Source organism: Oenanthe melanoleuca, chromosome 1A (assembly GCF_029582105.1).
Source record: "Oenanthe melanoleuca isolate GR-GAL-2019-014 chromosome 1A, OMel1.0, whole genome shotgun sequence".
Lineage (NCBI taxonomy): Eukaryota > Metazoa > Chordata > Aves > Passeriformes > Muscicapidae > Oenanthe > Oenanthe melanoleuca.
The window spans coordinates 4,204,081-4,220,222 of NC_079334.1; the positions used below are offsets into that span (position 1 = coordinate 4,204,081).

The 16,142-nt window shown below is 42.5% G+C and overlaps 1 protein-coding gene across 4 annotated transcripts in view; it reads right to left on the bottom strand.

Annotated features, from left to right (window-relative positions):
- WNK1 (WNK lysine deficient protein kinase 1) overlaps window positions 1-15,893 on the bottom strand; it is a 95,779-nt gene extending 79,886 nt beyond the window's left edge. For 2 of the 4 annotated variants that reach the window (XM_056508606.1, XM_056508630.1), the window contains exon 1: window positions 14,535-15,893. In XM_056508606.1, coding sequence (XP_056364581.1) covers window positions 14,535-15,308 — 774 coding nt within the window. In that variant the 5' untranslated portion in view covers window positions 15,309-15,893. The remainder of the gene's footprint in view (window positions 1-14,534) is intronic. The other 2 variants (XM_056508621.1, XM_056508613.1) reach the window with 1 other exon arrangement.
- Window positions 15,894-16,142: the final 249 nt, after the last annotated feature.

The window sequence follows — 16,142 nt, forward strand, 5'->3', positions numbered from 1 at the left end:
AACACCAAAGTGTGATTATTTGGAGTCTCCAAGTTATACCATCACCAGTCACAGTCCTATTGGATTCTCTGGGCTAACATGGGGCATGTGGCTGAATACAAACAACCTCTGTACCACCACCATTCAGGAAGGACTAAAAATCTAATAATGCAACAGCCACAGCTACCTACGATAAAGTGAAACTAAACTGATAAAAAGGGAAATTAATGCAGCTCTGTTTCCCCAATAAGACAGTCAACCCCTCTTATCTTTGATGAATGTGTCCCAGGATGTGCCAAAGTGCACAGCACCATGACCCTTGATCTCTGCCTGACACAAGTCATCATTCAAGGCTCAAGATATTTTGCTATCCCAGTATGGGCAACAGACTTCAAACCCCACAAAACACAGCCAGGCCAATTGCTGTACCTGCTGCTTTTGAGAGCACACACTGATGAGTCCCAGATTCTCAAACTGTAAACCTGGCACCTAACTACAAAATGACCACTCACAGGTTCCAGATGAGAGACTTTTGCTGTCACCAAAGCAAGAGATCACATGCCAATATACAGCTGAAAAAACCACTAACATTTATTAGATTATAAACTAGCCCAGACAAGTTATTTAATATAAAGTCAGAACAGGGAAAACTGGAATCCCTCGTGATTTTGAGGCAGAGGTCCACACTTGTTAAAAAGTGTATGTATCTCCACAAACACCAGCAATCTGTCAAAGGAAAGCATGCTCTCCATTCCTGGCATCTAGGCCAAGTGCATGGATTCAAACACAGGATGAGTTTTCCACTGAAGAAGGCATGCACTTCAAAGGCCACAAAATCCTCCTTTAAAGACTCCAGCACAGCTTCAAACTCCTTAACTCCCATTAGAGTCCCCAAACCTGTAGAGCTGCAATAATTTGTTTTAGAGTGGCTGCATTTTATTTGGCTTCTATTGCAGAGGCACTGCATTAGTGAATTCCAGCTGGAAACCATTTCTGAAACACAATGTACTGGGAATCAAAAGTGAGATCTATGAGCAACTCAACCAGACAATGTTTTGGGGTTGGTTTTTTTTTGGGTTTTTTTTGTGGTGGTCTTTTTTTTTTTTTTTTTTTTTCTTTTTGGTGGGTTGTTTCAAGGGGTTCTCTCTTGAAGCCCTGCAGAGACTAGAAGCCAGCAGTACAGTCAATTGCATTTATTGTTCTGTTGTCTAAATGCATAGATATGAAAAATGTCTTAAATGAAAAACCCTTTTGAACAAGAAGGCTTTTCAGAGCAACAGGCACAATTTCTGTCAAGGTTTGAGAAACAGGTGGTTTCACTAAACCGTGGTCAATTTCTCCATTTGTTTATGGTTTTTAATAGTCTGTAGTTACTGCAAATTTTTGTTTCCTTTCTAATTCAGTTTCAGCCCTATGCACTGCAGTCTTCATTAGTCAAGAAGTACAATCTTACTTTAAAATAATTTTCTGCAGAGTAGCTATTTTAAGTTAATGACCATGCCCATTCTCCCATTAAAGTGTTTTTTCAGTCATGGACTTAGCACTCAACATTTTTTTTATGGCACTTTGTTTCACATTATGCTCAGCAGCCCATGCAGCACATGACATTTTGTAACCAAATAGCCAATGGCCATTGGCAGACTTCCCCACCCCTCCTTTTCTCAATATTATTGGAACAAATAGCCTTATTTGCACAAAAAAACCCTCTGCAACCTGCAAAATCAAGCTAACCCTCTTAATAATCTGTGTCAAGCAGATTTATTACAACTTTCATTACACTCAATTCATTGCTAGCCAGAATCACACAGGTACCTCAGCTTTTCTGCCAGAAACATGTACTGAAACACAAACTGAGGATTAGCACTGGCCAAAAGACCAGGGTGATATTCTGGATAGATGTTCTTACCTAGTAAAACTACAAAAGGAAAGGAGACTCAGAACTCAGAGCAATCCTTTAACTACTTTAGAAACAGCACGAGCAGAATGCAGGATCTGTGGATGAAACATTTTCATCAGCCTAGCAAGACTTCCATAATACTCTAGAAAAGAATTTTAACTTCATCTGAAAAAAAGGATTTTGCATTTAAATTATTCACCTTCGTTCTTTCTTCATGAACTGGGTCTTGGACTATTTCTAACATTTTCATGGGACAGCTTTATTTCAAGTTGGAGTGATGCTTATAGCCCTCTAAACAAACAATTTGGTCACCAACTTGTGATCTCAGTGACTCCTGATAAACTCACAGCTGTTGGACTGAATATTTATACTACTAAATATACTACTAAATAACTGATGTATTTCCATCTGGTCTTTATGACAAAAGGATGACTATAAAATGGCAAATCACTACTGCTTCCAAACAAAACTTGGGGAAGAGGAAAGGGAAACTGCTGAGCTGGACTGCCCTTGACCCATGACAAACAGACAACTCAGCTGTCACTTATGTTTTGGTCATTTGAGTAGCTGCAGAAAGTATATCTGAAATGAGACACCCTATTCAGCTGAAGCTCAATCTAGTCTATGGATTTTTTTCCCTTCCTGGAAAGAAATTTGGCTTGGGAAGGGGGAAGGGAGAAGGCAAGAGTATAAAGCAAATTCCCCAGGGAACAGTAAGCACATTTCCATGGATAAGATTGACTTACCAGCTGGAAAATCTAAGTTTGGAGGAGGCAGTTCCAGGAGTCAAAGCTCAGATGCAGGTTTTAAACATGGTCATTCTTTCACATAGGGTAGCTGAACACAGATAACAAAATCTGCTTTATTCCACTGTACAAGAGGGGGCAGGGGGAGAAAATAAAATCCTTGTTTTGTCAGATGGCTTATACTGGGACCACAGGAGCAATCAGGAAGGTCAAGGTTAGAAAATAAAGCAAAAAATTACATTGGCAATGACTGATACACTGTTTTGCTGGAGGGGGGAGGAATGAGGATATTTCCTGAACAGGTAAGAAGCAAGAACAATTGCCATTCCCACACAGGAACAAGAGAAACAAAAGATAGCATTTCCCTGAATATTACTGCCAGAGAAGATAAGGACAGAAGTCAAAGGGAAAGTGGAAAATAGCTCTACACCATCAACCAACTCATTCTTTCCATTCTAAATTCCAATGCCAACTTCCTCAGATTTCATACCCCTCTTAAGTGACAAATTATACTTAAAACATCCCTACACTCACAGACTGCTGCTTTTAACTGCAGTCGTCCACACCGACTCAGTTAACACTTATCAGTTGCGTCATTACCTGGTAGTTATCAGCTCTTTATTTAAGGTAGTTGCACTCCTTTCAATTTTACAGTTACCCAAACCATGTGGTTTCTTGCAAAAAGTTATCAAGACCAGAAGTTGAGCAATACAGAGTTTTGAACAAGCTACAACAGCACAATCACACATCACAAGCATACTTCAGAAATTTGGTATTATCTTATAAGCTGCCACATTAGAAGCCACAACTGTTTTCTGACAGAGGTCAAACCACTGCAGAACTGCAGCAAAGCAAACCTTCAGCTCAACAATTCAGAACATAAACCAGCAATTTGCAGTAATAGTAAATAACAGAGCCTTCCACAAAAGAATTTTGGGAATTATTTTGCTGATGTTGAAAGCACAGCCAGCTGCTTTAGCACAGCTGATCCCGGCTTACTTCCTTTGGTTAGCCCAACTTAATCTAAAGCTACTTAAGCTTTCTTCACAGAACTGAACCATTTCTTTGCTTCCCCATAATCACTGTTTGCACTAGTGTTAGTTTTCCTGTATTCCAAATCCATTTCCAATCCATAACCCTATCATTCATATGGTTTAAAATCTAAGAATGCCTTCTCCCAGAGGTCAACAAATAAAGGATTTTACAGGTATATATATACAGGTATATCAACCAGAAACCATTTACAGCTTGGGTACATTGGGAATTTTCACAAAACCTCTACATTTGGAACAGCAAGACTATAAAGTTTCTCACTCTTGTTCAATTCCACACTTCATACCAATTCAGCTATGTATCTGAGAAAACTGACCCAGAAAACCTTCCAGAGCAGTTAGTCATCTACCCACTAACTAGGCCACAGATGCTGGTTTGGGATAGATATCTCTCTAGTTCCAAAAAAAAAAATGCTTTCAATGCTTAAATTATGGTCACAAAGTTTTTCAAAGGCAAAATGTGCACATTCACAATCTACTAAAAAACACCAAAAAAGCTACAACAAATGGCAACAAAATGCTCAACCTGGGCTTATGGAACTCAAAGTCTGAATGCATCCATAAAATTATTTAACCTGTTCATGAAAGTTACACAAATATTTAATCTGTAAAGAAAACACAAACTGCATATCCACAGTACATATCTCAGTTAGTAAGAAATTACTAATCTAAGACTAAAAAGGGAAGCACTTTGGCAAAAAGAAGACAAGAAATCCACAAACTTCAGTACAAGTATTAAAATTGAACTTGCATGAACTAGCCTTTCATAGCAATAGGAATTTCTCAGAATCAAGGCTTTTTGCTGTTCCTCACCTTTGTCTTGTTTTTTTGTTTTTTTTTTTACTCTTAAAGTTTGTCAGAAAAAAAAACCCACTTAGGTCAACACTAAAAACAGATTTCAGACTTTAACACCAATAAATCAAACTTCAGTTCTGCTAGGTTTTCTGTGATTCACTCAACTTTCAGAAGTAAGATTCCATTCTGGATGGGAGGAAGAACACTGCTTTTCTTGAACCACAGCCCTAAGATAACAACCAAGGCACTGGGCTATTTTTCCTATCTGAAGTGTTATTATACACAGTTAGTCGTGTTCAGTTGCATTGAAATGCTGGAAGGAAACCTGAGTATTAAAGACAATTTGTGACAGATCTTCAGGTATAGAACACACACAATACACTGGGGTGCTACAGCATTTAAGTCTTCAGCAGCAACCTTGAGCTCCTCACTTTTTTTTTTTTCTGTTCCTGAGGGTAAACACTGAACCTCTCAGATATGTTCAGGCTTGTATAAAGAGACCAGCAAAAAAAAAATAAAAAAAAAAAAAATCATACCATCACCTTAACTGGCTCACAGTTGCCATCAAGAGGCAAAACATTTCAAATTCAAGCAACCTGTGTAATTCATCACCACCCCTCCAGGCACAAATAACCTAAAATACATTTCTGCTTTTGAGTCTGCAGAAAGAAGCTCAAGCTGCACATAAAGGAAGTAGAGAAAGCCACAGGAAGAAAAAAAAAAAAATTCTAAAACTAAACTTCAGGTCTTATTTTTGTATCAGACACTTCTGTTGTTTCTCCTTTTTCAGCATACTCTTCCTGGCAAACCAAATGACTGACTAAGCCCCAAATCATGATAAATACGAATAAAAAGCATGCCCTCAAAAGCCATTCCACATACTGTCAATCTCTACTTGTCTGCATCCAGAGGGAACAATATATTAAAAACAAAAAATAAATAAATAAATCAATCACCTCTCAGACAGTATTTCTTACAGCAGGATATTTATCTGAAAGGACTGCTTAAGGAACTCTTTAACTCAAATTTAGCCTCATAATGACATTTTCAATTTAAGGAGGACTTGTAGGCTGCATTCAAATTAGCTATAACAAAGCACATTAATTTAGCATCTTGCATTTTTACATAGACAGATAATCTACATTTCCCAAATGAAAGAATACCATAAGCAGCTGAATAAAGATCAAGACAAACCAAAAATAGTTCTATGTTGGAAAATATTGGCTAGAATAGAAGTCTCATTTAAAAGAGACAAATTTGACAACAGATATGGTAACATTTCGCAAAATTTAAGCAAAACCTGGTACCAGATCAGAAATTGCCATTAACAGATGCATATTACATACGTACATAAATTTGCAGATCCTTAAGATAATCAGCCTGGATTGCTGAAGCTTTTAACAGTAAAATTTGGGGGTTATTGTTTGCATGTCATTGTCTATCCCAGGATAGAAACAGTCAAAATACATTCAGACTGGGGTCACAAACTTGCCACTAACGATCAGCATAGGTTACCCTACAAGAGGAAAACGTCCAAGGAAAGCTGGGCAACTCCTCCAACTGGGTAGTTTTAAACTACTAGTTTTAGGCTACATTAACTGGCCAAAACCAGACAACATGGCTGTTGGTATCAGCTCTGTACTATCCTCCACCTAGCTCAGCAAAGCTGTCTCAGATTTGCCCCAGTTACATACAAAGAGATGGATATTCCTATTCTGCTCAAATTCTACTAAACGGTGGCATTAAACTCACGATTGTGTAATTGGTTTTTTCCATCTTGACCTTTCTGCTGCCAGCCCCAAACCTGCTATCAGAACCCACTATCTTCAACTCCTGATGCAATGAAACTAGAAGTGGCTGAAACATGCAGATGAAAGGGATGATCCAGAACAGCTAAATCGAAACAAGAGAACTCCTACCTCATATAAGAGGTCTAAAAAAGTTTATTTTCCACACTGTCTGCTATCTTCCTATAGCAGGACAAGAGGAGCTCAACAGGGACCTATTGAAAGGTTCTATCAGTGACTGCTTGTCTAACAAAGGAACAGGATCAGAACCACTCTGGGCTATGGCTCCAAACACGACCTGTTATGTGGATACTATGGGAGTCTCCAAAGCTTCCTCTTTGTTTTAATCTTACTGGTAACCTCTGAGGAGCCCTGCTACTCACTTGCAAAATCAGAAGACTCAAAATTACCACAGTGATCCTGCCCTGAAAGCAGACTCCAGAGAACAGTTGCCCAGAGATTCCCAATAGATGAACCAAGTGATTTCAGAACCATGTTCTAGGGCACACAGATTATGAAAAAAAAAATGGCACCACCTACACTTAAACACATTTATTCTGGTGTCATTGCCACATCACTTTGAAAGCTCATAGATACTTTAGTTACAAGGCCCTCAAGTATACAACATCCTTTCTAAAGGACTTCTAGAGTCTAAGTGTATAGGCAGCATTCCCAAAGATTCTGCTTAGACCTAAAATGACAAATTCAAATGTAGCATCTTGTCTCTGTGTGATTTAGAATGAGCTATCCTTGTAAAAGCTGCTTACTGCTTTACATACACATTAATACTCACATAGCTTCTGGAAGGCTATGATCTAACAACATAACACTACCAGTCCAATTTTTATCAGGCTGCCACTTCCTTTGCCAAAAAATCACCTGAGAGCATGTTAAATTATTTGTGAGCCAGGCAAAGCAAAGCAGTGCTGCTTGGAATTCCCCAGGCAAATCTTGAAGCACTTCAGAATAATCTGGATATATGCATGGTAGCTGCCATCACCAGATGAAAATCAAGTGGGATGAAGTTCAGAAGTATGCCTAAGATCTCAATATGAATTTTGGTCACTGCATTCCACCCGTTGCTTTTTTCAGACTCTTTAGAAAAAAAAAGGTTTGCCAACACCTGTGATGACCTTGCTGCATGGATCTCCTTTGGGATTAAGAGGACAGCATAGTACAAACATTATTAACCAAAGTTTATCCTCTGCAGCATGGAGTTAAGGGGCATTCTGCAGGTTGTGCCCACAAGACAAGACATGAGCAAGCTCCCTCTCTCAAACATGACCTCAAGAGGCACAGATTCAATCCTAATCACCTCTTCACTTCCCCAGCTCTCCCAAAGGGAATAAGGGCAACCAAAACCAAACACCTGGAGAAGTGTTGGTATGACAATTTGCAAATAGAGAAAACTGGAAATAGAGAAGGATATCTGTAGTATTAGTATCTTGACCAAAAACATTCTAACACTGTTTAAGGTTCAATACATGCCCTAAATGATTCTCAAAACGACCTACAAGCCAGTCTTAGGGAATGTTAGCAGCTTCCACAAAAATACTTATGAAGCCAGTATAAAAACTGAGTCTTGTTCATTTGGACAATAATCTAAAAAAAAAAAAAATATTTGAAAATATATGCAGATGGTTCATGTTAGATAAAAGCCTTCAACTACTCCAAGACATCAATTTTCAGCATGACAAATCCTGCTATTTAGAATACAAACTGTTCCAAGTGTACTGGAAGAGCACTTTTCCAAGTGTGCTGTACACACATCATGATCTAGTTAAAACCACAGTATTATCTGAAGTTTTAAGAGTCAAAACCAGTAACTACCTAACATCTGCTATCAAAAATTAATACCACCAACAACAAACCCCACAAACACATGCTAAGTCAACAGAAAGTCCTATGCCAAGCTGCAGGAGCACTGCAAATTTACATGATATTTATTATCTTTCTTATCATTTAAATGTTACATTCATCATGTAGACTGACAAGCTAAGCAAAAAGACACTCAACTTTTATTTCAACTCAAACCAGAGTTTGCAAGAAGTAATTAGTAATCTCAAAAATAGGTAGGCAACCTTGACAGGAAATGCATGACAGGAAGCATCAAGACTGACACTGCTTAGCATCATCTTTGTCACATCCAGCATGGAGAACCTGGGTGTCAGTCAGAGCTGTGATGTTTAACAAGCTCCTGCATGAAACAAAACCAACAAAGACAAACCAAGAACAACATGTGGCCCAGAGGGATGTTGCTAACCAAAAGGTATTGAAAACTGCACTGTACCATTCACTGCATCCATGGAGACTACCACAGATCTATTACTGCTTGTTTTATTTATTACTCTGCTCGACAGCTCTCAAAGGACTCTATACAGAATGTCTCCAGGGAGCTTTTATCAGGTGGGGTTTTTTTCCCTTACAAAGAAAGATTATAGACCTGGTACTTTTCCTCAGCCCTCAAAAGTTTTGTTATGAAGCTAAGTGTCTTTAAACCACAACAGCCCAAAACAAATCTCATTTAAGAGATTTAATTCTGCACCTCTCAAACCCACACAAACTGACAAACGAGAGCCTGTTTATTTCCATAAGAAATGCTGCATTTTCAGAATGTACTTATCAGATTATATTTATTGCCTCACAACCAGCCAGTTACAAATTGAACCACAGCCATCTCCAAAAGTGATGTCCCTTTGAGGTAAGATTATTTTCCTAAGCAGAGGTCTCCTAACAGCTGCAGCTCCAGAATGTACTTCAAAAGCTCCCTTCTCTCTTTCAGGGTCACCTTTGTCAAGTCTGAGGGAGCCTGATCACTGTTTATACTTCTGCAGGTAATTAGTCTGGCTCCTTTCCCATGTCATTTATCAAGTTGTCAATTGTATCAATTACAGCACAAACACTCAAGACTATGGCTGGGTTTTCATCTTTAGCTAAAGAAGAAGCTTTCACATCAGAGATTTGAAGCCAGTGAGTATCAGTAATTTGTTCTGCCCTATGACATAGAAAAGCAGCAAAAATTTAGACTTTATTGCACAAAATTTCAAGTTCCCTGCATATGCACATTTAGAAATCCAGCATCCTGGAAGTGCCATAAGCCCATTGTACACTTACAGCGTTACAGATTTGACTTTCGGTAGTTTGGAATCTGTAGAGCCGAAAACAGAAGAGATAATAAGGACAGCATGATGTTGACAGATTGTCACATACCTTGATTAATCTACACTTGTGACAAGGATGCAGCTGGCCCAGAAGCAGTCACAAACATGAGGCACACTGCTGCTGCAGCCACAGAACTGTGATCACAAACTAGTACATCATTATAGACACTGATGAGAGGTACAGGGTAGGCATGGGAGCCAGCATACTGCATTAGACTTGGACTTGATCTTACAGTAAAAGTTTCATAAAATGTATTTCTAAATAATCAGAATTAAACCACACTCAGAGCTTTCAAACAATGCATATTTGTTTCAGGATATTGACTGTTTCTCCAGAACTAACAGAATGTAATTGCTTTCCAACAGTGCTTGACAGATCAATTCCAGGTCCACACTCCCCAGCTTCCTCTCACTGCAGAAAGGTCTAGATCTGGTTTTCCATTTTGCTTTAATGTAGCTACATCATTTTGCATCAGAGCCAGCATCTTTGCAGTTAGCACTCCTAGTGAGCAATGTGCAACCAGCTTTTTAAAAAGGGAAAAAAAAAAAAAAAAAAAGGCTACAGGATGCCACAGTTATGCGATATAAGACCTTTTTTGGTTGTCAGACTTGAATGTGCAACTTCTGAAACATTCTCAGCTCTGCCAGTCCAGAAAGAAGAGAGAATTTAAAGAATGATACATGGACTTCAGCAAGCTGATATTTATCAAGGTAAGTCTGCAGTGGAGTCTATACTCCAAAGTACACAAACTGCATTCCACTGTTGTCTGTTGACCTAAAAATCACCATTAAATACAGCTTTAAGACCACGAGATAAAGATAGGCATCGTTAAATCTGAAGTGTTGCTGAAAGTGAAGCTATACATCACATCTAAGCTACTTCCTGCACTGTGAGTTTTAAGTTAACATTGTGAGACTCAAAAATTCTGACAGATGGAAATATTATTTAGCACCTTGCTGTTTCCTGCTACAAAGTGTCAGTTGCATTATCACTTTTACCAGAGTGCACTATGGAATCTCATGGTTCACATCCAGTTCTGGCATTATGCTTGTTCCCAGCTGGTTTTTCATTGCTATTTCCTCTGTAAGAAAAATCCATTTGTAAGCTGGAGTGTTTGTACACTACACTTGGTTTGTAGTTAGACATCTGCTAGAGAACTGTACATGTGTAACCTACACCCATTTATTACTCAGATGATTTATAACTGAAGGTAACCAAATTCACAGTCAGCTTTCCCTCAAAGCACTAATGAGTACAACAAACTTTGTGCAGCACTTTCACCTGTACAACTCATTTCTCATCCCTGGAGACTCTATGTTGCTTGGGGAAAGCCTTTTACTTCCTTTTTAATCCTTCAGCAGCTCACATGTTGAACAGAATAACCTGACACCACACTGAAGCCAGAGTAGGAATGGCAAAGCAATGTACCAGCAAGAAGGTGCATTCATGAACTGTGGGTTCTTTCTGTCAGAGAACACAGGGGACAGGAGGGACACAGATCACACCAGACATGCAGTGCTGTTCTACACCTACTGTTCTACTTCACCAGGAGTGCATTTAGAGCCAATGCAAATACCTTCATAATAACAGTTCACAGATCATGCTTCCTTTTAGAGAACACACTGCCCAAATGAAAAGTCTTCAAATGCCTCACAAATACACAGTTCAGAAGAGCCCAAGTTACCTCCACATCATCAAGCACGTTCCTATTTGAAAAGCTGCTAATTTGAATAACCCAGAGCAATAATTCTAGATGAAAGATTCTGCAGTCCAGCAAGTGACTGCACCAATCTGTACTGTACTGTAAATCAGCAGTTAAATCACAGTCTTTATTTAAAACCACTCACACAGGGACTCAGAGGGATGACACAATGGCACTAAGATTTGGCTTTTGTAGCCAACTATGTGACTTGCTACTTCTGGCACCTGAGTATTACTTTGCAAACTTAAAGCATCAAGGGAAGGGATCACATTTTAGCCACAACATTACCTGAACTGTACAGAGGTGACAAACTCGCTGCTCAAATATAATTTCAAAAGACCACTTCTGTCAACATTTACCTACTTAAAAACCTTTTAATTAGTAACCCTAACTACTATTATACTCAATTTATGAGATGTGCTAATGACAACAGCAGGAGGCACACTTGACTCAGAATAACTAGAGCTGAGATGAACACATACAAAGGGAATACAAGTATTTGAAGGCCAACACTACACCAACAATTTCCTTGCAGCAACTGAAGCTGAGCACTGGCACAAGCAGTAGCTGCTGAGCTCTTCACAGCTCCACTACATTCACAGCAGGGCAGGTATTTCACATTTGAACACCTGCACACACTATTTTAAAGTAGGTTCAGTTAGAATTTGCTTCATATGTACAGGTCAAGAAGTAAACTAGGATAGTCCATCAGTCACACTTGTGTTGGGTTTTTGTTACACTCAACAAAATTTTCTCATCTTCCATAGATCCAGAAAATATAGAGTCTTGGTCAGGACCTTAGCTTGCTGGAGATACTAAGAACATCAGTAGCTCAGGCAGTGAATTCCAGCTCTTTCCCCTTCTACTTCCTCCACAGTTCAATTTATCAAGCAGAAGGGGCAATTTAATTACAAGGCAATTCAAGAGCCTTGAGGACATGAGCAATATCCTCCACAGTTTCACTAACTTGGGAACACAAGCTGCATTTCATAAACAGCATCTAAACTTCCTTTGAAAGGAAGCATAGTCATCGTCTCAAGTCTTGATCTTCATTGCTACAGCACACATACATAGCAGTTAGGCATAGCAGCATTATTCAGAATTAAAAAGACATTCTGCCAGACACCAACACCAAATCTTCAGTAGTGCTGTTTAAAAGACTCTAGGGAGGTGGGACACCTCAGATGCTAGAGAAAAACTGCTATTGCTGAGGAACATTATTTCAAGATAATTAAAAGTAACCATCAGTTAGTTATGGTTACTGTAAAACAGCACAGGGAAAAAAAAGTAAAAATCATTCACATTCCCCTAATAAAATAATTATGTTTTGAAGGTACACCAATCATTCATAACATACCAATCCATCAGCAATTACATCTACCTATATAAGAGGATACACCCACCATCCCAATAAATATCAAGTTCCTCCTTTCATTTCTAGTCACAAACAATACAACAGGACTTAATCTTGAAATATTCTACTGGCTGTAGAGTCTAGCTCCTTCAGCAAATACTTTTAACAGCTATAAAATGTACATTCCTGCTTTAAACTTGTCACTTAGTACTGTCTACTGAGAGGAAAAACACAGTCTTTGGAATGAGGCTTAACTTCACCCACAAGGAACTCCTGCAATGCAGTTCCCCTCTGAGCAATACATGAAGTATTTCCCCCTTGCAAATATTTTCATTCATGCTTTTTGCAACTTGTTAATTTCAATACTATTCATTAAATTCACCAATCAACTGAAAGCCCAGCAACATGCCCTTTAAAAAGGAGCTTCTTTATTAAATTCCTTCAAGGGTGGTGCTTCTTCAGACAGTTTGTCCACGTGGTACTGATGATGATGAAGGCACTTCAAGAGGCAACATTAGTGAAAACCAACTGGTGCCAAGCTGACGTGAGTTTCTCATCACTAAGTGTGAAGATTAAAACAGTCTACAGAGATTAAAGTCACAGAACTCAAAAATTGAAAAGATAAAAATTTCAAATAAAAATCGTATAATGTTGATGGGTTATTAATCTCCCCACAGTTCAAATTGCACAAGTAAAGCTTCAGCAGAGCCCAACACTTGATCATTTCACTTTTAATTTATAATCAGTGCTGAAACAGACCACCACAGCAAGTATGTAGTTAGCTTAGAGGAGCAAGGCATGCTGAAGGGTCACAAAGAAAACTGGAAGCTTTCTTCCACAGTTAGTAAGCCCAGAATAATGGCAATAACACAATGAACCAAGACACTGGTAGAATGCTTGAGCAAGCAAATATGGATACAAACTAAGAAATCTTCTAATGAATTCCCTCAACTTGACTGGAACAGATACACAAGTGCTTTTGAGAAAGTTCTGGTGCAGTTACTGCAGTCAATCATTTGTGAGCCACTGAATGCTTAAAAAACCCTACAAAGAGTTTTGGGATTTTCACACATTGCTCTTTTGTCTGCCCTAAAATGGATGGGAACACAGTAATAAAGACATACTACATGAGCCCTTCTACGAATTACACCAAAACCCAACGCTGAAAAGCAAACACTAAACCTTTTAACTTAACCAGGTATTTGTTCCTGGTACTCCAAGCTCTTCCCACTTCTTTTCAGGTTGTTGCACAGCAACTTGTGTCTGTTATACAAGCTCTGACTCGCACAGAACTAAGGGTGCTCCTGCCATCCTTAGACTGGGATCCTACAGAACTCCGACTCTACTCGGACTAGAAACTTGCTAAGAGAGCAGCACCTTAGTCCAGTTTAATCCACCAGTCATCTAGAAAGGATAAACTTCAGGGCGTTTTCTAAAGTTCCAGAAAGAAGATAACTTCTTTGCCTGTTCCTGCTAACAAGTATGAACGCTGAAAGTTGGACTGAAAAACACAGCTTTGCAAGACTAAATAGTGTGCTACACTACATGATTTATGTATATTCTAGAGTTATCTATCCCACAAGAATCCACTGCCACTACCTATGAAATGCCTGGGAAATTACTGTTTTCACACTTTTTCCTAGAGAAAAACACCTAAACAAATTCTGAAACGTTAAGGGTAGTTCAAGTCGACATTCACTCACACATCTTCTCTCAGCTTCCCTGAAGCTGCACACAAGTGATTTTTCAATCCTCCAAGCCACCTTTTGGAGGCGTAAAACACAAGACACTATACGGAACAGAACTGTAGCACGTTTTGTGATGATAAAGCCAAAAGAGTCTTCAGAGAGCACACTATTTAAAATAATTAGAAGACAAACCAACTCTACAGGAAGGATGCACCTTTCTTCCAAAGGATTGCCTCGGGTAAGGTCTGCAGCTCCTTACGAATTAAGCAGACCTCGAGCTGATGGGTTTTACCCCCTTCAAGCACAATGACTAGCACCTGGGAGAGTGACTGTGCTGCGATTAATTCACTTTTTTTTATTTATTTCTTTTACCTGTAGCTCGCACCAGGCAACTTCCACAGTGGTTTCAGTATCCAGTCCTTTATAGACAGTTTTGAAAGAGCCTCTTCCAATCTCGATGTCAAACTTCAGGAAGCGGCCATCCGGGGAGATGCCCACTGCCTTGGTCTCAAGCTCTTCGATGTCTTCCTGCTGTGCTCTCCGCTCCTCAAACTCCCGGCTGGCAGCTGACAGGCTGCCAGCGGCACTGGTAGGGGGTAGCGCAGTTGCCTCATCTCCCTCCTCCTCCTCCTTGGGCAGCAGCGGGGCGGCATCCTTGCTGGCCGGGGGCTCCTCAGCGGTCTGTCCTTCCAGGGGCAGCGGGGCGGCCGGCGGCGGCCGCGAGTCGACCTCGGCGGCGCTGACAGGGGCGTAAGGGGTCCGGCCGGCGCCCTCGGCAGGGAACACCGAGGGAGCCGCGCTGCCTCCCGAGACAGGGGCCGAGGGCGCTGCCGGCTGCAGGCTGGGCAGCTCCAAGGCCGTGGCGTTGGAGTCGCAGATCACGCTCCGGCGGAAGAAGCGGTGCTCGGTGGCGGCCGCCCCTCGGCTGTCCTTGTCCATGGTGTGGCGGCGGCGCCGGTACTCCTCACTGCGGCCTCCGTTCCCCGGCCCGCCGCCCGCTCCGCCGGCGCCGGAGGCTCCGTGCTCGGCGGCTCCCAGCTTGTCTCCGACGGAGCTGTCCGAGCTGGAGCCATTCTTGGGCGGCGGCGGCGGCGGCACCAGGAAGCGCGGGCCCGGGGGGCCGCTGCCGGCGGCGTCCCCCGACATGGTGTCCCGGGGGAGCGCGGCTGCGGCGGGGCGGCGGCGGGAGGCGAGACGAGGGCCGGTCACTGAGCGGGGAGCGCGCCCGGCCGCGGCTGCCGTTGCAGCTGCAACAGAGGAGGGTCCCAAGGGCTCCTCGCGGCGGAGCTGGGAGGCTGGGCCGGCGGGGTGGATCCCCGGTCAGCGTCTGCATCCATCCTGCAGCGCGGAGCCGGGCAGCGGGGCCGACATGGAGCACCGGGAGCGCTGGGGTGGAGCGGGGGACAGCGAGGGAAGAGAAAGCCCGAGCACCGGGGAGGCCCCCGAGCGGGGCGGACGCCGGTGCTTCGCCGCTGCAGTTACCGCCGGCGATGGAGAGCGAGCGGGGCCGGCCCGGGAGGGGAGGGGAAGGAAGGGGGCCGGGACGCGAGGACGGAGCGGGGCGCAGGCCCGCACGCCGAGAAAGCCGCCGCGCTCAGTCACTCGCTCCGAGCGGCGGAGGCCCGCGCAGGCCCAGGGCAGGGAAAGGGGTCCGGGGGGCTCAGCCCCGCCTCACCGGGGCGCCCATGGCGGCCGCGGCCTCTCCACCGCCCGGCAGGCGCAGCCACCGCCCGCGCGGCCGGGCCGCGCTCTCTCCAACAGCCGCGGCCGCCTCGCGCGGAGCCGGAAACCCTCCTCCTCCTCCTCCTCTTCTCCTCCTGCTACTGCTCCTGCTGCCCGCGGCCCGCAGCCGCCGTGGCCCGCAGCCGCCGCTCCCCCGCGCCACCGCCGAGCCGAGTCCGGGTGGCGCCCGGCGGGCAAGACCGAGCGCAGCCGCCGCGGCCGCCCGGCGACGCCTCGGCGCTAAATGGCGACGGCGGG